The sequence below is a fragment of the Stegostoma tigrinum genome, chromosome 32, assembly GCF_030684315.1.
Source record: "Stegostoma tigrinum isolate sSteTig4 chromosome 32, sSteTig4.hap1, whole genome shotgun sequence".
Taxonomy (NCBI): domain Eukaryota; kingdom Metazoa; phylum Chordata; class Chondrichthyes; order Orectolobiformes; family Stegostomatidae; genus Stegostoma; species Stegostoma tigrinum.
The window spans coordinates 2,602,640-2,628,976 of NC_081385.1; the positions used below are offsets into that span (position 1 = coordinate 2,602,640).

The 26,337-nt window shown below is 46.7% G+C and overlaps 1 protein-coding gene across 1 annotated transcript in view; it reads right to left on the bottom strand.

Annotated features, from left to right (window-relative positions):
- Positions 1-4,428: 4,428 nt before the first annotated feature.
- The window catches only part of nectin1b (nectin cell adhesion molecule 1b), a 517,671-nt gene continuing 495,762 nt past the window's right edge, over positions 4,429-26,337 (bottom strand). The window contains exon 8 of the mRNA XM_059639109.1: positions 4,429-5,790. Within this exon, the coding sequence (XP_059495092.1) occupies positions 5,716-5,790 (75 nt within the window). The 3' untranslated portion in view covers positions 4,429-5,715. The remainder of the gene's footprint in view (positions 5,791-26,337) is intronic.

A 26,337-nucleotide genomic window follows, 5' to 3' on the forward strand; every position in this document is an offset into this window, starting at 1 on the left:
CCCTTTGGGCAATTAGGGATGGGCAATAAATGCTGGCCTAATCAGTGATACCCTCATCCCATGAATGAATAAAGAAAAGTAGATACATCTGTCCATGACAGTATCGGTAAGAGTCACCATTGCACAGTCCTGGTGGAGACAAGTTCCCACCTTCACATTGAGAACAACCTCCATTGCGTTGTGTAACACTATCCCCGTGCTCAATGGGACAGACTTCACACAGACCTAGCAACTCAACGTTGGGCATCCATGAGGCGCCGTGGGCCATCACAGCAGCAGGATTGTACTCCAGCACAATCTGTAACCTCATGGCCTGGCATATCACCCACTCAACCAGTAACATCAACACAGGGGATCAACTCTGGTTCAATGGAGTGTGCAGGAGGGCATGCCAGGAGCAGCACCAGGCTTACTTGAAGATGAGTTATCAATCTGGTGAAATCACAAACAAGGATTACTTGCACACCCAACTGCAAAAGCAGCAAGGGATAGACAGGGCTAAGTGATCCCACAACCAACGGATCAGATCTCAGCTCTTCAGTCCTGCCACATCCAGTGGTGAATGGTGGTGGGCAATTAAACAACTCACTGGAGGAGGACGCTCCACAAACATCCCCATCCTCAATGATGGAAGCTCCCAGCACATCAGTGCAAAAGGTAAGGCTGGAGCTTTTGCAGCAATCTTCAGCCAGAAGTGCCGAGTGGATGATCCATCTCGGCTTCCTCCGATGGTCTCAATCAATACAGATACCAGTCTTCAGCCAATTTGATTCACTCCATGTGATACTGGATACTGCAAAGGCTACTGGCCGGGACAAATTTTCAGCAATATTGCTGAAGACTTGTGCTCCAGAACTTGCCGCTCCCTGAGCCAAGCTGTTCCAGTACAACAATAACATTGGTATCTACCTAACAATGTGGAAAATTGCCCAAGAATGTCCTGTACACAAAAAGGAGAACAAATCCAACTTGCCCAATTTCCATCTCATCAATCTATTCTTGATCATCAGCAAACTGATGGAATGTGCTACCAAGCAGCACCTGCTCAGCAATAACCTGCTCAGTGATGCCCAGTTTGGGTTCTGCCAGGGCCACTCAGCTCCAGACTTCATTACAGCCTTGGGTCAAACATGGACAAAGGAGCTGGATTCCAGAGGTGAGGTGACAGTGACAGCCCTTAACATCAAGGCTGCATTCGACAGAGTGTGGCATCAAGGAGCCCCAGCAAAACTGGAATCAATGGGTATCAGGGAACAAACTCTTCAGTGGTTAGAGTAATACCTGGCACACAGGAAGATGGTTGTCATTCATGGAGGTCAGCCATCTCAGCTCCAGGATATTAATGACCTTCCCTCCATCATAAGGTCAGAAGTGGGGATGCTCGCTGAGGACTGCACAATGTTCAGCACGATTTGTGACTCGTCAGATACTGAAGCAGTCCATGCTCACATGAAGCAAGATTCTGGACAATATCCAGACAATTGGCAATTACCATTCATGCCACACAACTGCCAGGCTATGGCCATCTGCAATAAGAGACAATCTAATTCAATGGTGTTACCATCACTGATGCCCCAACCATTGACATCCTGGGGGTTACCATTGACCAGAAACTCAACTGGGCTCACCACCTAGACCGTGGCTACAAGAGCAGGTCAGAAGCTGGGAATGCTGCTGCGAGCAACTCACTTCCTGAATACCCAACCATCTACAAGGCACAAGTCAAGAGTGTGATGGAATATTCTCCATTTGTCTGGATGGAGCATCTCCAACACAAAGCAGCCCACTTGATTGGCACCACATCCACAAACACCCACTCCCTCCATCGCTGACACTCAGTAGCAGCAGTGTGCACTGTATACAAGATGCTCTGCAGAAATTCACCAACGATCCTCAGACAGCACCTTCCAAACCCATGACCACTTCCATCTAGAAGGACAGGGGCAGCAGGTACATGGGAATACCACACCCTGAAATTTGCCCTCTAAGGCACTCACCATCCTGACTCGGAAATATATCACCGTTCCTTCACTGTTGCTCGATCAAACTCATGGAATTCCTTCCCGAAGGGCATTGTGAGTTAACCTACGTGGACTGCAGTAGCTCAAGAAGGCAGCTCACCACCATCTTCTGAGGTGGGCAATTAGGGATAGGTCCAGCCAGCGACATGCACGTCCCATGAGTGAATAAAGAACTGTCTCGGAGAGAGCAGATGGGACTTTGTTTTGATGCATCTCCTTCAAAAAATGGAGGGAGAAACTTCAGAAAGTGCAGATATGTCAGCATTACAAATGAGGAAACTTGTTCTACCTCAGAATGCAATAGCTGCACTTGGTTTATAATTTATACAAATATTCTTGACCTCGTCTATTGACCCTTTACCTAATTTGGTTGCTGTTGCCTTATCATCCCAGTCCCCGGAGCTGAGATCCAGCAGACAATTCTAATTATTTGTACTTTAACTGCCACTAATTCTGTCTTTGGTTACATGAGTGACCTTGTCAATGATTAATTGGATAGCTACCCCTGAGTATTGCAGAGCTGTATGACTCTGGTTATCGCATGTTCCCAACCTGCTCCCCCTCACCACAGCCACATTCAAATCACTCTCACTGTTCATTGCTTTAGAATTGCGTTGGTATTAGGAAAGGATTTCTCAGATTGTTCAACAGATACACTTTGGAATCATTGACTAATCTCCAGTGTGTATTGTGATTGCCTGTTAATCAAAGGCTTTGTACTGTACAGTAAACAGAAGATAATGCCTTCCATTCTATGCACTTTTTTCATAGAATCACAGCAGTGTGGAAGCTGGCCATTTGGCCAATCGAGGTCATACCAACCCATCAAAGGGCATCCCACCTAGACTGACACCGCACCCCCTCCCACCCTATCTCTGTAGCCCTGTATTTCCCATGGCTAATCCAACTAGATTGCACATTGCTGGGCACTACGGGCAATTTAGCACGGCCTAAACACCTATCCTACACCCAGTGGAAACACACACGTACACAGAGAGAAGTGTAATTTCCACACAGATAGTTGCCTGAGGGTGGAACTGAACCTGGGTCCCGGGCACCATGAGGCAGCAGTGCTAGTCGCTGAGCCACCGTGCCGCCCTTCTCTGGCATCTTCCTGTGCAGTTTATCAAGTATATATTTTAACAACAACTATTAGTACAGGATGCTGAGGGATTTAACCTCTTGGTGGATGACTGAAGCTGGTTTAGAACTGATACCCTTCAGGGCCATATTCCCCCAGTGACCGCTCCAGCTCATCGCGGTCCTCACTGCAGTGATACATAGCTGCTGGGTTTAGGCTTCACAAACCAATGATATCTCAGTCACTCTCTTTACATAAAGTGTAGGCCAGTTCTAAACGAGGAGATGTCAGTTCTGTGTGATAAACACAACCAGGTTAAACGAGGAGGGCACATTAGAGAAACCATGTGGGTCAATAGATATGAGGCTGGGGAAGCGCAGCAGGTCAGACAGCATCCGAGGAGCAGGAAAGTCAATGTTTTGGGCTGAAACCCTTCGTCAGGACTGGGGAGGGGTAGCGTAGGCCAGAAGTAAATAGAGGGAGGGGCCTCGGGGGAGGGTGGGCGGGATGGAGATAGGTGCATGCAGTGAGGGGGTTATTGTGGTTGGTCAGTGGGAAGAGTGGAGTGGTTGGGTGAGTAGGAAGATGGACAGGTTTGGGGGTGGAGACATTTTGAAGCTGGTGAAGTCGTTGTTCAGGCCAATGGTCTGTAAGCTCCCAGGGTAAAATACCAGGAACTGTTCCTGCTGTTTACTTTTGGCCTCACCCTGACAGTGGAGTGGGCCAAGGATGGACATGGTGCCAGGGGAGTGGGACGGGGAATTAAAGTTGATGGCAACTGGAAGGTCGGGTTGGTTGGTGCATGCAGAATGAAGATGCTCTGCAAACCAGTCCCCGAGCCTGTGTTTGGTCTCCCCAGTATAGAGGAGGTTACATTAGGAGCAACAGATACGGTAGATCAGGTTGGATGATGTGCAGAGGTATCACTGCTGGAACTGGAAGGATTGTTTGGAGCCTCAGTTGGAGGTGAATGGGGAGGTGTAGAGGCAGGTGTAGTACCTCCTGCAGTTGCAAGGAGAGGTTCTGGGTGTGGTGGAGGGGTTGGCGAGGCATGTTGAGCTGACAAGGGAGTCGCAGAGTGATTGGGTGCTGCAGAAAGCAGACAAGGGTGGACTCTATTGGAAACTTAACAGAACCATTGATACAGTAACTATAACTAATTAACTGGTCCAATATAGTAACATCCCACAAACAGACACCTTGGCAAAATGGGAAATTCAGACACACATTCTCACATGTGGTTCTCCAACCAGGAGGAAACAAACATCAAGAGGAAATTCAGAGTAGCAGCCAGGAGACATTTATTGAAGTTTCCAACATTGTTGAGACCCCAATAGCTACAGCTTAAAGGAAAACCGAAAAACTAATGAAAACTGGAGAGCCTGGTCTGTGAGAGCTGGCCATATCAAAGCTGCTTCCATTATTCCAATTTTAAAAAATCCCGAGGCCTCACAAATGTTTACTCAAGTGGCCTTCAGCACGCACCTCTACCTTACAACCACTCTTCAAAATGAAAACCAGGACAATATAACATTTTGAAAGCTACAGCATCATCACAAATATATATCCAGTAGTCTTTTGAAACAACTTATGGAATCTGCCTCCACCACCCGCCCAGGCAGTGCGTTCCAAATTCCAACAACTCTCTGAGTAAAGAGGTTTTTCCTCCTCTCACTGCTTGGTCTCTTGCTGATGATCTTGAAATTGTAACCCCTAGTTACTGACGTACTGAGCAGAGGAAACAGAATACCCTTCTTTACCCTGTCAAGATTGTGCATAAGTTTGAAAACTCAATAAGGTCACCTGTTAATGTTCTCTGCTCTACGGAGAATGAGCCCAATCTCTCTAAGCTTTCCTTGTATCTAAGATCCTCCATTCCTGGTATCAGTCCAGTACATCTCCTTTGCACTTTGTTCAGATCTTTAACATCTTTCCTTAAATAAGGTGCCCGCAACTGAACACACCAATCCAAATGCGACCTGACCAATGGTTTGTAGAGGTGTAGCAACGCCTCCTTGCTTCTGTACACTATGTCCCCCAATAATAAATCCAAGGACCTTTTAAGTCTGTCTTAACAACTGTTTGTCCCATATTCTCTCATCAATCCTGTCCAACCCTGTTCAACCCACTCATAGTTTTACACACCTTGACAGCATTCGAAATGAAAAATCCCCAGATTTGTTGTTCACTCCTGATAGCTTTTATCTTTGAATTACAGTCGCTGGGAAATCACAATTTCACCTGATGGGCAAGTCTAAGAGAGGGGGGCAGAACCTCAAAATTAAAACCTTGTTGTTCAGGGTTAATGTCAGGAAGCACTTTTTTATACAAAGAGGAAATCTGAAACTCTCTCCACCAAAATACCCTTAAGGCTGGGAGCCAATTCAAAATTTCATAATTATGACTGAGATTTAAAAAGAAGAATTGTATTAAGAAGGGTCACTTTGTCGAAATGTTAACTCTGCTTTCACTCCGAAGGTGCTGCCAAGTCCTGATGAGTTTCTCCAGCAATTTCTGTTTCTGTTTCAGATTTCCAGCATTCACAGTTCCTTCTGTTATGTTGTTGTGCTGTGGATATTGTATTGAGGTGGGTGATTGAATTTAAGACCCAAATCAGCTGAATCTAACTGAAATGTGTAGCTGAGGGCCGGAAGGTTCCTCATCTTCATCTGTTTCTGCAGGCAGTCTCTGGAATGAGAAAGGCCAGATTGTAATTGCCGATAAAATACTACATCAGAATGGAGGGAGAGACACTGACTCTGAGAAGGAGCAGGGAATAGCTCCACATGTTCTCAGTCAAAAAATGAACGAGATGCCAAATAGATATCCAGAAACGATTCTGCTCTTGAAAGGCATTTGAATGAGGAATGAAAAAAACACAGCTGAGTGTAAGCAGTAAAACAGATGAAATCTACCTGGAGATAGTGAGATAATGGGAACTGCAGATGCTGGAGAATCTGAGATAACAAAATGTAGAGCTGGATGAACACAGCAGGCCAAGCGGCATCTTAGGAGCACAAAAGCTGACGTTTCGGGCCTAGCTTTTCTGATGAAGTTCTGATGACTACTGTCAGCAGTTTTGGTCCCTTATTTAAGGGAAGATATTATTTCATTGGAGGCAGTTCCCAGAAGTTTCATGACGATGTTTCCTGGTGGGATTGTTGTACGAGCAAAGGTCAATCTAGAATTTAGAAGAATGATGGGAAGGTACTGGTGTTGGTCTGGGCTGGACAATGTCAGAGGTCACCTGGCACCAGGTTACAGTTCAACAGGTTTATTTGAAAACGCAAGCTTTCGGAGCAAATTTCAAATAAACTTGTTTGACTTTAAACCGCGTGTCATGTCACTTCTGACCTACAAGAATGAGAGGTGATCTCATTGGAACATATAGAACTCTTAATGGGCTTAAATGATGTAAATGCTGAGAGAAAATTTCCCCACATGGAACCAGAGGGCATAAACTCATAACAAAGGCTCTGGATGTGAGTTTGCTCGCTGAGCTAGAATGGTGACGAAACGTCAGAAAACTAACCTTCCAGCTCAGCGAGCAAACTCACATCCAGAACCTCAACCTGAGCTACAAATCTTCTCAAAACTCATAACAAAGGCGCATTAATTTAAAATGGAGAGGAGGAGGAATTTTGTCTCGAAGAGGATTGTGAGACTTTGGAACTCCCTGCCACAGGAAGTTGTTGAGGGGTGGGGCGCTGAGTCTTTGTGTATATTTAAGGCTGAGATAGATTCTCTGCCCAGGACTGTAAGAAACTACAGAAGGTGGTGTGCACAGCCCAGGCCCATCATAGGAGGCAACCTTCCACCCATGGACTCTGTTTACACGGCTCACTGCTGCGGAAAGGCAGCCAACATCATCAAAGACCCATCGCACCCCGGTACTGATCTCCTACAATGTCTTCTGTCAGGCAGAAGACACAGAACCCTAAACACAAGCAGGAGCAGGTTCAGGAACAGCTTCTTCCAGCTCATTATCGGACTGATGAATGGACCCTCTAGCCTCAAATGACGCTGACCTTGCTAATGTTGATCTCACCTAGTGCACAACCTGTATGATGTAACCTGCACGCCGCTAAGACTTTTTGATCTGAACATCCTTTAGTGCCATGATCTGCCTGTGCCGCTCATAAACAAAGCTTTTCACTGTGTTTGGTACACATGACAATAAATCAATCAGTGAGTCAGAGAATCAAGAGTTATGTGGAAAGGGCAGGAAAGCGGATGTGAGGAATGTTGGATTAGCTGCGATCCTATTGAATGGTGGAACAGTTTCGAGGGGCTCAAGGGCCTATTCTTGTTCCTATTTCTAATGGTCTGATGGTCTTAGTTTTCATTTGTACAGCACCTTAATAAAATGCCTTGAGGAGGGAGCTTCAAAGGAGCAATATTGAAAAAAATGTGATGCCAAACCATAAAAGATATTCGGAAAGTTGTCCAACAGTTTGCCTGAAGAGATAAGCTTTAAGAAGCATCTTAAGGAAGACATTGAGGGACGAAGAAAATGACGAAATTCAGAGATGATAGCTCAGGTGGAGAACACAATTGTCAACAGGAGAAGAGTAAAAATTGTGGTGAGCCAAGAAATGGAATTAGAACAATATAGAGAAATCAGATAATCAAAGGCCTGAAGGTGTTCACAAAGATAAGGAGGGAAATTACTGGGATAAAGATTTTAAAATGTGGCATTGTTCTACAGGACATCAATGTCAGTCAGTGAGAAAAGGGTGGGTGGCACGGGAGAGCGGTGGCTGAACTGGAGCTGGCGTGTATCAGGACAAGGGGAGCAGATTCCTGGATCACCTCTGGGTTCTGGACAGTAGGAAGCGGGAGTTGGAATAATTGAGTCTGGAGGACGCAGAGTCTGAGGGAGTGGTGCTGTGGTGTCAGTTACAGAGGTGAAAATAAACCAACAGTGATGGTGGGAAGAACGAGGCTGGAAACTCAGCTCAGGATTAGAGATGATACCAGATCAGTCTGGTTTAGCCTCAGACTGAGAGGGAGAGAGACACAGTTGGTCGCTAGGGACCGAGTACTGGAGACTAAATGTCTGTGATCTTCCAAAAATTTATTTGGTGAAAATGTTTTCACAGCCAGTACTGCTCATTGGAGAAGTTAGTGACAGAGAAGTTAGTGACAGGGAAGATAGTGACGGGGCGGTTAGTGATGAGGAAGTTAGTGATGGGGAGGTCAGTGACAGGGAAGATAGTGATGGAGGAGTTAGTGTTGGGGAAGTTAGTGACAGAAAAGTGAGTGGTGTTAGCAGTTGTGGTGGTAGAGCAGGGTAATGTTTCAGCTTACCCAGTTTGTGATGTGATTTCAAATGTTGTTGAGGGATGTCTTGTGAAACAGGGTTTTGTGCGATATTTTGTTTCCACACAGGGAGAGACAGAATGCTGACACTTATTCTGTTATCAGCAGTTTACAGAGCAGCCTCTCTCCTAGGATTCACCTTCTCTTGCATTCTCAGAATCACACATCCCAGCAAGCACTGCTGGGTGCTCAATGATGCATTTACTGGAGTAGGTTTGATGTCACTGATAAAATCTCCTCTTTCTAAACACGTTGGAGGGTCCTCACAAACCAGATAAGCCTCAGTTCAGACGCCCCAGCACTGTGGGAGGGAGGTTAGTTGGTGATATGCTGATGGTGGATAGCCCAGCAGATTCTGTGATAGAGATAATGGGAACTGCAGATGCTGGAGATTCCAAGATAATAAAATGTGAGGCTGGATGAACACAGCAGGCCAAGCAGCATCTCAGGAGCACAAAAGCTGACGTTTCGGGCCTAGACCCTTCATCAGAGAGGGGGATGGGGGGAGGGAACTGGAATAAATAGGGAGAGAGGGGGAGGCGGACCGAAGATGGAGAGTAAAGAAGATAGGTGGAGAGGGTGTAGGTGGGGAGGTAGGGAGGGGATAGGTCAGTCCAGGGAAGACGGACAGGTCAAGGAGGTGGGATGAGGTTAGTAGGTAGCTGGGGGTGCGGCTTGGGGTGGGAGGAAGGGATGGGTGAGAGGAAGAACCGGTTAGGGAGGCAGAGACAGGTTGGACTGGTTTTGGGATGCAGTGGGTGGGGGGGAAGAGCTGGGCTGGTTGTGTGGTGCAGTGGGGGGAGGGGATGAACTGGGCTGGTTTAGGGATGCAGTGGGGGAAGGGGAGATTTTGAAACTGGTGAAGTCCACATTGATACCATATGGCTGCAGGGTTCCCAGGCGGAATATGAGTTGCTGTTCCTGCAACCTTCGGGTGGCATCATTGTGGCAGTGCAGGAGGCCCATGATGGACATGTCATCAAGAGAATGGGAGGGGGAGTGGAAATGGTTTGCGACTGGGAGGTGCAGTTGTTTGTTGCGAACTGAGCGGAGGTGTTCTGCAAAGCGGTCCCCAAGCCTCCGCTTGGTTTCCCCAATGTAGAGAAAGCCGCACCGGGTACAGTGGATGCAGTATACCACATTGGCAGATGTGCAGGTGAACCTCTGCTTAATGTGGAATGTCATCTTGGGGCCTGGGATGGGAATGTCCCCCCCAGATAGAACCATCCAGAACAACAATGTACAATTTTAAGTTAATAAGACTGTAAGCGTAGCGATAGTGCAGTGCAGATTCCGCTCTGACTTACTCCAGTTCCAAACCTCTAGCAGAGTCTCACTCTCCCAGAGATAGTTCTGACACACGTGCAGGCTAAGTGGGTTAGCCAGTGTAAATATGGTGTATTGGAGATAGAGTAGGGAGGTGGGTCTAGGTGGGATGCTCTTCAGAGAGTCAGTAAAATCTTGATGGGCCAAATGGCCTCTCTTGCACTGTAGGGATTCTATAATTCTATTCTATAATTCTTAAAACTCCTCAGTGACAGACCCCCACACTTGTTAATTGACAGCTTTGTGTTGATGATCAGCTGTTATTCTCTCCGAAACCGGGGCACCCCCAGGGTTTTGTTCTGCTAATGTGATCTGCCGTGGAGTTTTCCTCGTACCACGCATCTTCCAGTCACAAACCTGAGAGCTATTGAAACTGCAGTGATGATAATCAGAGATGATGAGATACTCATTTTGATGGACTTTCTCTGAATCATTGCAGCTTGACATTGACTGTTCCTCAGAGGGGATGTGCAGAGGGATATGTCTCATGCAGCATTCTCTCCTTGTTAACTCTCTGAGTCAGGGTTCTGATTATAATCCTGGCTCACCCCACCATTGGGAGTGATAGAGTTTAGTGAACTCCATGCGATATAACTGTCACCTAAGTACTTGTGAGAGTGAGACTCTGCTAGAGGGCTGAAACTGGAGTAACTCAGAGTGAGGAGCTGCACTGCACTATTGTAATGTGTACAGTCTTAATAACACTGACTTAAAGAAATAGCCTGGGGTCTGGTGTGAGTTTATTTAAATGAATTAAATCCACATGAAAACAGTGGGAACTGGTCACCACATTGTACAGGAGGGATGTGATTGCACCAGGGACGGTATAGAGGAAATTCACCAGCATCACCTGCAGGGTCAGACCTCTCACAAAAGATTGAATTGACTGGGATAGTTTTCATGGAGCAATGACAGTTGAGGTGGAACCTGATCGAGGTGCAGAAGGTAATAAGGGGCATGAATAGGGTGGGTAAGAAGGCTTTCTTTTATCAGTTGGGGGGACAATAACCAGGGTGCAAAGATTTAAGGAAAGAGGTAGAAAGGCCAAGAGGAGAGTTCAGAGTTAGGAATAAGGACAGGGTTAGGGCCAGGGTCAGGGACAGGGATAGGATTAGGGTTAGGTTTGGGGTTGGGATTAAAGTTAGATTTAGGGTTAGGGATAGGTTTATGCTCAGGGTTGTGATTGGGGTTCAGGCTAGGGTTTGGTTGAGAGTGTTAGGGTTCGGGTTAGGGTTAGATTTGGGGTTTGTGTTAGGGTTAGGGTTAGGTTTAAGGTTTGGGTTTGGTTGGGTTAGGGTTAGGGTTAGGTTCGGGTTGGGGTTGTGGTTTAGGCTGGGGTTAGGTTTAGGTTTAGGGTTGGGTTAGAGTTAGGGTTAGGTTCAGGTATAGGGTTAGGGTTAGAGCAAGGTTGAAGGTTGGGTTAGGATTAGGTTTAGGGTTAGGGTTATGGTTAGAGTTAGTTTTAGGTTAGGTTGAGAGTAAGGGTCAGGGTTAGGGTGAGAGTGTTAAGGTTAGGGTTAGGGTTAGGTTGAGGGTTAGGGTTAGGGCTAGGGTTTGGTTGAGGGTGTTAGGGTTCGGGTTAGGGTTAGAGTTGGGGTTTGTGTTAGCATTAGGGTTAGGGTTCGGTTGAGGGTTAGGGTTAGGGTTAGGATTCGGTTGAGGGTTAGGGTCTGGGTTAGGGTTAGAGTTGGGGTTTGTGTTATGGTTAGGGTTAGGGTTTGGTTGAGGGTTAGGGTTAGGATTAGATTCGGTTGAGGGTTAGGGTTCGGGTTAGGGTGACAATGTTTGGGTTAGTGTTTGGGTGAGAGTGCGAGGGGTTAGGGTTAGAGTTAGGGTTTGTGTTAGGGTTAGGGTTAGGGTTCGGTTGAGGGTTAGGGTTAGGGTGACAATGTTAGGGTTAGTGTTTGTGTGAGATTGCGATAGGGTTAGGGTTAGGGTTGTGTTTAGGATTGGGGTTAGGGTTAGGGTGAGAATGTTAGGGTTAGTGTTTGGGTGAGAGTGCGATAGGGTTAGGGTTAGGCTTAGGGTTAGGGTTGGGTTAGGGTTAGAGTTAGGGTTAGGGTGAGAATGTTCAGGTTAGTGTTTGGGTGAGAGTGCTATAGGGTTAGGGTTGGGATCGGGTTAGGTTTAGGGTTAGGGTGAGAATGTTGGGGTTAGTGTTTGGGTGAGAGTGACACCAGAGACGCCTGCTATAGATTAAAATTCTACCCTGTGTTTGTTACTGGATGTCAGTGAGTTAACGGAACCTGACTCCAGAATGAAAGAATTAACTTCTGGATCCCATTAAAAATATCATCTTTCTGTTGATGTCGAATTAAGCAGATAAAAGGACAAAGATTGACTTTGAACCTGGCCCAGTGAGAGAGACAGAGCTTGTGTATCACTGACACACCTTCAAAGCCCCAACCCCAGCAACACAATGCCAGCATTTACTAAATGTGTTTGAAAATATGGTTTCATTACAGACTCATTGATTCAGTTATGTCTATAATTTTTTAGTTAATGTAATTGTCTCAAGGTCGTTTCTCTAATTATTTCATTGCTGAGTAATTGTAAGTGTTATCTGGTGCATTGACTCTAGGAGTTAACAGTGAACCATCGCTATCGTCTCACTATGCAGGGAGCAGAGATTTGGATTGTGCACATGACTTAAGTCAAGTCTACAGCTCAGCAACAGGCCACTCAGCCCAACCAAGCATGTTTATTCTCTACAGAGGCCTCCTCTCACTGTTCCTTGTCCCTAGCGCTCTTTCCTTCTGTACCCTTCTCTCTGGGATTTATTCTGCCTCCCCTTAAATATATCCAGACTGTTCACCTCAACCACTCCCTTTAAGAACCAGGTCGAAATTCTTCCTTTTTCTGAAGAAGGGAGTAGGCCTGAAACGTCAGCTTTCCTGCTCGTCTGATGCTGCCTGGCTTGCTGCATTCCTCCAGCTCTACTCTTGTGTTTTCACTAACTCCAGCATTGGCAGTTCTTGCTCCCCCAAATTCTTCCTGTTGCTGAATTCCCCCATTGGAATCATTAATGACTATATGAACAGCCTGCTAAGTCTGCCCTGCCATTCAACACTATCTCAGCCAATTAAATACTTCAAAGCCTTTTATCCAGCCATCCACATAACCAAGAACCCCACTGCAAATCAGGAATCTATCAAAATCTACCTTAAACAGGCTCATAGACTGAGCTTCCACAGCCCTCTGTGGTAGAGAATTCCAATGGTTCACAACTTCTGAGTGAAATAATTTCTTGAATGTACGGCTTCCATTCTGCTCTCCCCAACACCACTCACCCCCATCCACGACACTGTGGAAGCATCAATTTAGTGTTTAAGTTTGCAAACCCCTGGGAGAATTTCAAATAACCTCAATCAGGTCACACCCTCTCAATCTTTTTCTGTCCTGAGAAATGATCCTCTCATATCTGTCAATCCAGTTGGCTCCTCCTGCTGTGCACCTTTATTATACAGAGATCCTAACTAATCACAATCTTCCCAATGTGGTTTAACTTGGGTTCAGGCTATTTTGAGAAGCTTCCTTGCTTTTAAATTCAAACCTTTTTGAGATGAAGGTCAGTGTTAGGGTTGTTTTTCTTTGTGTGGCTTTTGGAACCTGCATTGTTAATTTTAGCAATTTGTTGAGTCTTGCTGCTCAGATATCTTTGTTCCTTTAACATATTCAAACCGTCCAGGTGGGTGGATTAGAGAACGGTGGGCTGTTTAGAGGAACATGAATGAAAAGGCACCTCAGGACAGAAAGGAGTGATAAGCAACAAAAGCAAAAATTGCTGGAGAGACTCAGCAGGTCTGGCAGCATCTGTGGAGAGAGAAACAGTTAACATTTCAAGTCCAGCTTCTTCAGATATGGAGGAAGGAAGTAATTCCAAAGAAAGGTCACTGGACTCAAAACTTGAGCTCTGTTTCTCTCTGCACAGATGTGGCCAGACCTGCTGAGTTTCTCCAGCACTCTGTTTCAGATCTGTAGCATCCACAGTTCTTTATATTAACTTAAGTGAATGGATACAGTTACTCTGGAACCATTTCAAGTTAATATACGAGGAATAAACTGGCAAACGGTGAGAGATGAACTCAGGACTGTTTGCAGGAAGTGTAAGGAGGAATTGATGATGAGAACAGAGGGTTAGCCTCCCCCAGGCCACACTCTGACTCTCCTATATTCCCTCATACTCAAACTCCCCACTTACCTGTCTTCTCAGTGTTCTTGCTGAAGTAATGATGGCTTGCATTCCTGACATTTAATGTTCTGGCTCTGGTCTTTGGAACCCTTTGAAGCTCTCACCTCTTTGTGACTCTCACCAGCCACAAGGAATTGTCATACCCCCATTCAGACTTTTTGATGCCTCTCCCTTTCCATTTACTTGCTGGACACAATGGATCTCATTCAAAATTCCCCTCTTTCTCTAAACTCTTCCTGAAGCAGAGTGTGGACAATCTTCTATGTCCTCCAATCAGCAGATAGTCTGCTGTTTCAGTGGAGTATCTTCAAACTTCAAATGGTGTTGTATGGGGGAGTAGCATTCTTGATTAGGGATAACATTACCACTGTGTTTAGGGAGGGTATTCCTGGGAATATGTCCATGGAAGTTATTTGGGTAGAAACTCAGAAATAAGAAATGGATAATCACCTTATTGGGACTGTACTATAGAAGCCGCCAATAGTCAGCAGGAGATTGAGCCGGAAAAGGAGATCTCAGTTATCTGTAAAATTAATCGGGTGGTTATGGTAGGGGATTTTGACATTCCAAACATAGACTGGGACTGCCATAGTGTTTAGGGCTTGGATGGAGAGGAATTTGTCAAGTGTGTGCAAAAAAAAATTCTGATTCAGTGTGTGGATGTACCTAGTACAGAAGGTGCAAAACTTGACCTACTTTTTTGAAATAAGGCAGGGCAGGTGACTGAGGTGTCAGTGGAGCAGCACTTTGGGGCTAGTGACCATAATTGTATTAGTTTTAAAATTGTAATGAAAAAGTATAGATCGGAAATAAAAGTTAGTTTTTTAAATTTAAGGAAGACCAGTTTTGACGGTATTAGGCTAGAACGTTCAAAAGTTCATGGGGAGAGGGGTTAGCATTTGCAGGTAAAGGGACAGCTGGAAAAAGGGAAGTCTTCCAAAAAGTCTTCTCATGAGAGTCCAGAGACACTGTGTTCCTGTTAGGGTGAAGGGCAAAGCTGATAGTTGTAGGGAATGCTGGATGATTAGAGAAATTGATGTTTTGGTCAAGAATAAGAAGGAAGCATATGTCAGGTATAGACAACAGAGATTGGGAATCCCTAGAAGAGTGTAAAGGCAGCATGAGTATTCTCAAAAGGGAAATTAGGAGGTCAAAAAGAAGACATGAAATAGTTTTGGCGCAGAAGGGTAAGGAGAATCCAAAGGGATTCTACAAAAACATTAAGGACAAAACAGGATCCCGTAAAGATCAGCAAGGCTGCCTATATGTGGAATTACAGGAGATGGGGGAGATACTAAGTGAGTATTTTGCATCACTGTTTACCATAGAGGAGTATATGGAAGATAGAAAACATGTGGAAATAAATAGCGACATCCTGAAAAATGTCCATATTACAGAGGAGGTGGTGCTGGATGTCTTAAAATGCATAAAAGTGGATAAATCCCTGAGACCTGATCAGATGTACCCTAGAACTCTAAGAAGCCAGGGAAGTGATTGCTGGGCCCCTTGCTGGGAGATTTGTAGTATCGATAGCCTGCAGGTTGGCTAATGTGGTGCCAGTATTTAAGAAAGGTAGTAAGGAAAAGCCAGGGAACTATAGACCAATGAGCCTGACATTGGTGGTGCACAAGTTGTTGGGGGTGGGGGGGGGGGTGCGGCGGTGGTGGGTGGGTGCGGTCCTGAGGGACAGGATTTTCATGCATTTGGAAAGGCAGCAGGGGATAGTCAACATAGCTTTGTGCGTGGAGAATTGTGTCTCACTAACTTGATTGAGTTTTCTGAAGCAGTAAGGAAGAGGACTGATGAAGGCTGTTGTGAAGTTGGGTTGAGTGCTTGTGGATTGGGAGGCAGGAAGTTAGAATTTAGCATTTGTAAAATGCAAGCGGGGAAAGCATTGCATGGTCCCTTTAAAAGATGATGTGCTTTTTCCAACTTAGAGATTTAAAATGGATGTCTATGAGCAGCAGCTTGAAAGCTTACACAGAAAGCACCCAAACGGAAACATTTATATCAAAGGCCATACAGTTGGCAGGTCAGGCAACAGTATTTTTTGACCAAGACAACAGGCTTTTGAACTTAGCCAATCAATTTAAACCAGACGCTTAGATACCAAAAACGAATTAAATTTAAATCTGATGGCTTTGACAACTTGGGACCAACACTTTTGTCAGAAATTTGGCAAGCCATCAAGGGTATAAAAGAAAGGGGCAGTTGGCTAAAGCCCCAGACCTAACTGACCTCAGCTTTTAGGAGAGAATTGTTGACTCTCACAGCCTCCTCTATGTCGTAGAGAAAGCACCATCTAGTTAACAGCAGTAGCAATGGCACAACTATTTAATATTCCTGACAGGGGAACCTACGGACAAGGCACAGAACATTCTGGAAGACATATAACCTGGCTGTAATTTCGAGAGACTAAATTTGTTTCTTTTCTTAGAAGTGGGACTTATATTTATTGGAATAGCATACCATTAGAATCTTGCTTTATTTAGGAAAGTTAGTAGTTAGAAGGCATTCATTTGGTTTGTTAATAGTTTAGTTAATTAGTCCACTGTTAGATAAATAAGTTGTTACTCGTTTTTAAAGTGAGTGTCAGGAATTTATTTGATTTAAACACTAGAAGTTGCTGAAAGGCAGGTTACACCACTTTCACACTCCTTTTACAGATTTGGGGGTCAGGTGCTCCTCTGTGAGTGTTTCTGTTTTAGTTCTCAGAGGGAGAGTCAACCTCTGCTTTTCACAAGACAGAGCAGTGGACATGATCTATATGGACTTCAGGAAGGTGTTTGACAAGGTTCCTCATGGTAGACTCATTGGCAAGGTTAGATCACATGGGACACGGGGTGAACTAGCCATTTGGATACAGAACTGGCTCAAAGGTTGAAGACAGAGGGTGGTGGTATAGGGTTATTTTTCAGACAGGAGGCCTGTGACCAGTGGTGTGCCACAAGGATTGGTGCTGGGTCCACTGCTTTTTGTTATTTATATGAATGATTTGGTTGTGACCATAGGAGGTATGGTTAGTAAGTTTGCAGATGTCACCAAAATTGGAGGTGTAATGGACAGTAAAGAAGGTTACCTCAGAGTACAATGGGATGTTGATCAGATGGGCCAATGGACCGAGGAGTGGTGATGGCAGTTTAGTTTAGATAATTGTGAGGTGCTGCACTTTGGAAAGGCAAATCAGGGCAGGACTTGCACACTTAATGTAAGGTCCTTGAGAGTGTTACCTAACAAAGAGACCTTGGAGTGCAGGTTCATGTTTCCTTGAAAATGGAGTCACACATAGATTGGATAGTGAAGAGAGTTTTTTTACTCTTGCCTTTATTGACCAGTGCATTGAGCGGAGGAGTTGGGAGGAGATGTTGCGGACATTTGACATTGGTTGGGCCAGTATTGCGATACTGCATTCAATTCTGGTCTGCCGGCTATAGGAAGAATGTTGCAAAACTTGAAAGGGTTCAGAAAAGGATGTTGCCAGGGCTGGAGGGTTTGAGCCACACGAAGAGGCTGATTAGGCTGGGGCTATTTTCCCTGGAGTATCAGAGGCTGAGGGGTGACATTATTGAGGATATAAAATCATGAGGGGCATGGATAGGGTGAATCGGCAATGACATTTCCCTGGGATCGGGAAGCTCAAAAGTAGGGGGAATGGGTTGAAGGTGAGATGGGAAATATTTAAAAGGACATAAGGGGCAACCTTTTCATGCAGAATGTGATGTGTGTGTGGAATGATCTGCCAGAGGAAGTGGTGGAGGCTGGTACAATTACAACATATAAAAGGCACCTGGATGGGTATATGAATAGGAAAAGCTGAGAGCTATATGGGCCAGATGCTGGCAAATAGGACTAGATATATGTAGGATATCTTGTCAGCCTGATGTGTTGGACCAAAAGGTCAGTTTTTGTGCTGTACATATCTGTGACGCTGTGAAAGCAAGTTGTTGTTGCAGCACTAGCCAAGGCTACAACTGTTTGCAGAGGCAGTGCATTATTCAGGAAGTTGAGAATGCAAGATTCAAGAGAAGAATAAGCTTAATGGGACACGCTGGGCGCGTTTTTTGTTATCATACATACAGCCATGTGGTGAAACAACAAACATAGCAGCTCATTTACTGGAACATGAGGCTGTCGGTGAAGAATCAGAGAGATGCCTTTCCCTCAGACATAGTGGGCCATAACATCCCTGCTAAAATCAGAGCTAAAGACACTGTCCAATATGTTGAACACATGAGCAGTAGAGTGCCACATTGTCAGAGGGTCAGAACTGATGGAGTGCTGCACTGAGAGAGGAGCAAAACTGAGATAGCGCTGCTCTGTGAGAGGGGGAATACTGAGATAGTGCGGCACGGTGAGAGGGGCAATACTGAAATAGAGCAGCACTGAGAGAGCAGCAAGACTGAGATAATGCTGCACTGAGAGAGGACCAATACTGAGATAGTGCTGCACTGTGAGAGGGGCAATACTGAGATAGTGCTGCACTGTGAGAGGGTCAATACTGAGATAGTGGTGCACAGTGAGAGGGGCAATACTGAGAGAGTGCTGTACTGTGAGAGGGGCAATACTGAGATAGTGCTGCACTGTGAGAGGGGCAATACTGAGATAGTGCTGCACTGTGAGAGGGGCAATACTGAGAGAGTGCTGCACTGTGAGAGGGGCAATACTGAGAGAGTGCTGTACTGTGAGAGGGGCAATACTGAGATAGTGCTGCACTGTGAGAGGAGTAATACTGAGATAGTGCTGCACTGTGAGAGGGGCAATACTGAGAGAGTGCTGTACTGTGAGAGGGGCAATACTGAGATAGTGCTGCACTGTGAGAGGAGTAATACTGAGATAATGCTGCATTGAGATAGGAGCAAGAGTGAGATAGTGCTGCACTGTGAGAGGAGTAATACTGAGATAATGCTGCACTGTGAGCGGAGCAATACTGAGATAGTTCTGCACGGTGAGAGAGGAAATACTGAGATAGTGATGCGCTGTGAGAGGAGCAGAACTGAGATAGTGCTGCACTGAGAGAGGAGCAAGACTGAGATAGTGATGCACTGTGAGAGGGGCAATACTGGGATAGTGCTGCACTGAGAGAGGGGCAATACTGATATAATGCTGCACTGTGAGAGGGGCAATACTGAGAGAGCGCTGCACTGAGAGAGGAGCAATAATGAGATAGTGCTGCACTGTGAGAGGAGCAATACTGAGATAGTGCTGAACCTAGCGAGGAGCAATGCTGAGATAGTGCTGCACTGTGATAGGGGCAACACTGAGATAGTGCTGCACGATTAGGGGGCAATACTGTGATAAGGCTACACTGTGAGATGAGCAAGACTGAGATAGCGCTGCACTGTGAGAGGAGCAAAACTGAGATAGTGCTGCACTGTGAGAGGAGCAAAACTGGGATGGTGCTGAACCTAGCGAGGAGCAATACTGAGATAGTGTTGCACTGTGAGAGGAGCAATGCTGCGATAATGCTGCCCTGAGATAGGCGCAAGAATGAGATAGTGCTGCACTGTGAGAGGGGCAATACTGAAATAGTGCTGCACTGTGAGAGGGGCAATAGTGAGATGGTGCTGCACTGAGAGAGGAGCAATACTGAGATAGTGCTGCACTGTGAGAGGAGCAATAATGAGATAGTGATGCACTGTGAGAGGCATAATACTGAGATAGTGCTGCACTGAGAGAGGAGCAATACTGTGATAGTGCTGCACTGAGAGAGGAGCAATACTGAGATAGTTCTGCACTGAGAGAGGAGCAATGCTGAGATAGTGCTGCACTGAGAGAGGAGCAATGCTGAGATAGTGCTGCACTGAGAGAGGAGCAATACTGAGATAATGCTGCACTGAGATAGGAGCAAGAGTGAGATAGTGCTGCACTGTGAGAGGGGTAATACTGAGATAGTGCTGCACTGTGAGAGGAGTAATACTGAGATAATGCTGCACTGTGAGCGGAGCAATGCGGAGATAGTTCTGCACGGTGAGAGAGGAAATACTGAGATAGTGATGCGCTGTGAGAGGAGCAATGCTGAGATAGTGCTGCACTGAGAGAGGAGCAATGCTGAGAGAGCGCTGCACTGAGAGAGGGGCAATATTGAGATAGTGCTGCACTGTGAGAGGCTCAATGCTGAGACAGCGCTGCACTGTGAAAGGGGCAATACTGAGATAGTGCTGCACTGTGAGAGGGCAATACTGAGATAGTGCTGCACTGTGAGAGGAGCGACACTGAGATAATGCTGCACTGTGAGAGGGGCAATACTGAGATAGTGCTGCACTGTGAGAGGAGCGACACTGAGATAATGCTGCACTGTGAGAGGGGCAATACTGAGATAGTTCTGCACTGAGAGAGGAGCAAGACTGAGATAGTGCTGCTCTGTGAAAGGAGTGATACTGAATAGTGCCGCACTGCGAGAGGATCAAGACTGAGATAGCACTGCACTGCGAGAAGAGCAAGACTGAGATAGTGCTGCACTGTGAGAGGGGTAATACTGAGATAGTGCTGCACTGTGAGAGGGGCAATACTGAGATAGTGCTGCACTGTGAGAGGAGTAATACTGAGATAGTGCTGCACTGAGAGAGGAGCAATACTGTGATAGTGCTGCACTGAGAGAGGGGCAATACTGAGATAGTGCTGCACTGTGAGAGGAGTAATACTGTGATAGTGCTGCACTGAGAGAGGAGCAATACTGTGATAGTGCTGCACTGAGAGAGGAGCAATGCTGAGATAGTGCTGCACTGAGAGAGGAGCAATGCTGAGAGAGTGCTGCACTGTGAGAGGGGCAATATTGAGATAGTGCTGCACTGTGAGACGGGCAATACTGAGTTTGCGCTGCACAGAGAGAGGGGCAAGACTGAGATAGTGCTGCACTGTGAGAGAAGCAATACTCAGATAGTGCAGCATTGTGAAAGGCGCAATACTGAGATAGTGCTGCACTGAGCGAGGAGCAATGCTGAGATAGTGCTGCACTGTGAGAGGGGCAATATTGAGATAGTGCTGCACTGTGAGAGGGGCAATACTGAGATAGTGCTGCACTGTGAGAGGGGCAATACTGAGATAGTGCTGCACTGAGAGAGGAGCAATACTGAGATAATGCTGCACTGTGAGAGGGGCAATACTGAGATAGTTCTGCACTGAGAGAGGAGCAAGACTGAGATAGTGCTGCTCTGTGAAAGGAGTGATACTGAATAGTGCCGCACTGCGAGAGGATCAAGACTGAGATAGCACTGCACTGTGAGAAGAGCAAGACTGAGATAGTGCTGCACTGTGAGAGGGATAATACTGAGATAGTGCTGCACTGTGAGAGGAGCAATACTGAGATAGTGCTGCACTGAGAGAGGGGCAATATTGAGATAGTGCTGCACTGTGAGAGGGGCAATACTGAGATAGTGCTGCACTGTGAGAGGGGCAATACTGAGATAGTGCTGCACTGTGAGAGGGGCAATACTGAGATAGTGCTGCACTGAGAGAGGAGCAATACTGAGATAATGCTGCACTGTGAGAGGGGCAATACTGAGATAGTTCTGCACTGAGAGAGGAGCAAGACTGAGATAGTGCTGCTCTGTGAAAGGAGTGATACTGAATAGTGCCGCACTGCGAGAGGATCAAGACTGAGATAGCACTGCACTGTGAGAAGAGCAAGACTGAGATAGTGCTGCACTGTGAGAGGGGTAATACTGAGATAGTGCTGCACTGAGAGAGGAGCAATACTGAGACAGTGATGCACTGTGAGAGGAGCAATACTGAGATAGTGCTGCACTGAGAGAGGTGGAATACTGAGATGGTGCTGCACTGTGAGAGGAGCAAGAATGAGATAGTGCTGCACTGAGAGAGGAGCAATACTGAGATAGCGCTGCACTGTGAGAGGCGCAATACTGAGATAGTGCTGAAGCTAGCGAGGAGCAATGCTGAGATAGTGCTGCACTGTGAGAGGGGCAATACTGAGATAGTGCTGCACTGTGAGAGGAGTAATACTGTGATAGTGCTGCACTGAGAGAGGAGCAATACTGTGATAGTGCTGCACTGAGAGAGGAGCAATGCTGAGATAGTGCTGCACTGAGAGAGGAGCAATGCTGAGAGAGTGCTGCACTGTGAGAGGGGCAATATTGAGATAGTGCTGCACTGTGAGACGGGCAATACTGAGTTTGCGCTGCACAGAGAGAGGGGCAAGACTGAGATAGTGCTGCACTGTGAGAGAAGCAATACTCAGATAGTGCAGCATTGTGAAAGGCGCAATACTGAGATAGTGCTGCACTGAGCGAGGAGCAATGCTGAGATAGTGCTGCACTGTGAGAGGGGCAATATTGAGATAGTGCTGCACTGTGAGAGGGGCAATACTGAGATAGTGCTGCACTGTGAGAGGGGCAATACTGAGATAGTGCTGCACTGAGAGAGGAGCAATACTGAGATAATGCTGCACTGTGAGAGGGGCAATACTGAGATAGTTCTGCACTGAGAGAGGAGCAAGACTGAGATAGTGCTGCTCTGTGAAAGGAGTGATACTGAATAGTGCCGCACTGCGAGAGGATCAAGACTGAGATAGCACTGCACTGTGAGAAGAGCAAGACTGAGATAGTGCTGCACTGTGAGAGGGATAATACTGAGATAGTGCTGCACTGTGAGAGGAGTAATACTGAGATAGTGCTGCACTGAGAGAGGAGCAATACTGAGACAGTGATGCACTGTGAGAGGAGCAATACTGAGATAGTGCTGCACTGAGAGAGGTGGAATACTGAGATGGTGCTGCACTGTGAGAGGAGCAAGAATGAGATAGTGCTGCACTGAGAGAGGAGCAATACTGAGATAGCGCTGCACTGTGAGAGGCGCAATACTGAGATAGTGCTGAAGCTAGCGAGGAGCAATGCTGAGATAGTGCTGCACTGTGAGAGGGGCAATACTGAGATAGTGCTGCACTGTGAGAGGAGCAATACTGAGATAGCGCTGCACTGTGAGAGGAGCAATACTGTGATAGTGCTGCACTGAGAGAGGAGCAATACTGAGATAGTGCTGCACTGTGAGAGGAGCGATACTGAGATAGTGCTGCACTGAGAGAGGAGCAATATTGAGATAGTGCTGCACTGTGAGAGGGGCAATACTGAGAGAGTGCTGCACTGTGAGAGGGGCAATACTGAGATAGTGCTGCACTGTGAGAGGAGCAATACTGAGATAGTGCTGCACTGTGAGAGGCGCAATACTGAGATAGTGCTGCACTGTGAGAGGAGCGACACTGAGATAATGCTGCACTGTGAGAGGGGCAATACTGAGATAGTTCTGCACTGAGAGAGGATCAAGACTGAGATAGTGCTGCTCTGTGAAAGGAGTGATACTGAATAGTGCCGCACTGCGAGAGGATCAAGACTGAGATAGCACTGCACTGTGAGAAGAGCAAGACTGAGATAGTGCTGCACTGTGAGAGGGGTAATACTGAGATAGTGCTGCACTGTGAGAGGAGCAATACTGAGATAGTGCTGCACTGTGAGAGGTGTAATACTGAGATAGTGCTGCACTGTGAGAGGAGCAATACTGAGATAGCGCTGCACTGTGAGAGGGGTAATACTGAGATAGTGCTGCACTGTGAGAGGATCAATGCTGCGATAAGGCTGCCCTGAGAGAGGAGCAATACTGAGATAGTGCCGCACTGTGAGAGGGGCAAGACTGAGATAGTGCTGCACTGAGAGACGAAAAATACTGAGATAGTGCTGCACTGTGAGAGGATCAATGCTGCGATAAGGCTGCCCTGAGAGAGGAGCAATACTGAGATAGTGCCGCACTGTGAGACGGGCAATACTGAGTTTGCGCTGCACAGAGAGAGGGGCAAGACTGAGATAGTGCTGCACTGTGAGAGAAGCGATACTGAGATAGTGCAGCATTGTGAAAGGCGCAATACTGAGATAGTGCTGCACTGAGCGAGGAGCAATGCTGAGATAGTGCTGCACTGTGAGAGGGGCAATATTGCAAAAGTGCTGCACTGAGAGAGGGGCAATACTGAGATAGTGCTGCACTGTGAGTGGGGCAATACTGAGATAGTGCTGCACTGTGAGAGGCTCAATGCTGAGACAGTGCTGCACTGTAAAAGGGGCATACTGAGATAGTGCTACACTGTGAAAGGGGAAATACTGAGATAGTGCTGCACTGAGAGAGGGGCAATACTGAGATAGTGTTGCACTGAGAGAGGAGCAACACAGAGATAGTGCTGCACTGTGAGAGGAGCAATACTGAGACAGTGCTGCACTGTGAAAGGGGCAATACTGAGATAGTGCTGCACTGAGAGAGGAGCAATACTGAGATAATGCTGCACGGTGAGAGGCAGAAAACTGACATAGTGCTGCACTGTGAGCGGAGCAATACTGAGATGGTGCTGCACTGAGAGAGGAGCAATACTGAGATAGTTCTGCACTGTGAGAGGGGCAATATTGAGATAGTGCTGCAATGTGAGAGGGGCAATACTGAGAGAGTGCTGCAATGTGAGAGGGGCAATACTGAGATAGTGCTGCACTGTGAGAGGGGCAATACTGAGAGAGTGCTGCAATGTGAGAGGGGCAATACTGAGATAGTGCTGCACTGTGAGAGGGGCAATACTGAGAGAGTGCTGCAATGTGAGAGGGGCAATACTGAGATAGTGCTGCACTGTGAGAGGGGCAATACTGAGATAGTGCTGCAATGTGAGAGGGGCAATACTGAGATAGTGCTGCACTGTGAGAGGGGCAATACTGAGATAGCGCTGCACTGTGAGAGGGGCAATACTGAGATAGTGGTGCACTGTGAGAGGGGCAATACTGAGATGGTGCTGCACTGTGAGAGGAGCAAGAATGAGATAGTGCTGCACTGTGAGAGGAGTAATACTGAGATAGTGATGCACTGTGAGAGGGGCAATACCTAGATAGTTCTGCACTGTGAGAGAGGCAATACTGAGATAGTGATGCGCTGTGAGAGGAGCAATACTGAGAGAGCGCTGCACTGAGAGAGGAGCAATACTGAGATAGTGCTGCACTGTAAGAGGGGCAATACTGAGATAGTGCTGCACTGTGAGAGGGGCATTACTGAGATAGTGCTGCACTGAGCGAGGAGCAATGCCTAGATAGTGCTGCACTGTGAGAGGGGTAATATTGCAATAGTGCTGCACTGTGAGAGGCTCAATGCTGAGACAGTGCTGGCACTGTGTAAGGGGCAATACTGAGATAGTGCTGCACTGAGAGAGGGGCAATACTGAGATAGTGTTGCACTGAGAGAGGGGCAACACTGAGATAGTGCTGCACGGTTAGGGGGCAAGACTGAGATAGTGCTGCACTGTGAGAGGAGCAATACTGAGATAGTGCGGCACTGTGAGAGGAGCAATGCTGCGATAATGCTGCCCTGAGAGAGGAGCAATACTGAGATAGTGCTGGACTGAGAGAGGGGCAATACTGAGATAGTGCTGGACTGTGAGAGGGGCAAGACTGAGATAGTGCTGCACTGTGAGAGGGGCAATACTGAGATAGTGCGGCACTGTGAGAGGAGCAATGCTGCGATAATGCTGCCCTGAGAGATGAGCAATGTGAGATAGTGCTGCACTGTGAGAGGGGCAATATTGAGATAGTGCTGGACTGTGAGAGGGGCAAGACTGAGATAGTGCTGCACTGTGAGAGGAGCAATACTGAGATAGTGCTGCACTGTGGGAGGCAAAATACTGAGATAGTGCTGCACCGAGAGACGAGCAATACTGAGATAGTGCTGCACTGAGAGAGGAGCAATAGTGAGATAATGCTACAATGAGCGAGGAGCAAGACTGAGATAGTGCTGCACTGTGAGACGGGCAATACTGAGATAGTGCGGCACTGAGAGAGGGGCAATACTGAGATAGTGATGCACTGTGAGAGTCATAATACTGGAACAGTGCTGCAATGTGAAAGGGGCAATAGTGAGATAGTGCTGCACTGAGACAGGGGCAATACTGAGATAGTGCAGCACTGACAGAGGGGCAATACTGAGATAGTGCTGCACTGTGAGTGGGGCGAATGCAGAGATAGTGCTGCACTGTGCGAGGAGCAATGCTGAGACATTGCTGCACTGTGAGAGGAGCAATACTGATATAATGCTGCACTGTTAGAGGGGCAAGACTGAGAGAGTGCTGCACTGTGAGAGAAGCGATACTGAGATAGTGCTGCACTGAGCGAGGAGCAATGCTGAGATAGTGCTGCACTGTGAGAGGGGCAATATTGCAATAGTGCTGCACTGAGAGAGGGGCAATACTGAGATAGTGCGGCACTGTGAGAGGAACAATACTGAGATAGTGCTGCACTGATACAGGAGCAATGCTGAGATAGTGCTGCACTGTGTGAGGGGCAATATTGAGATAGTGCTGCACTGTGAGAGGGGCAATACTGAGATAGTTCTGCACTGTGAGAGGGGCAATACTGAGATAGTGCGGCACT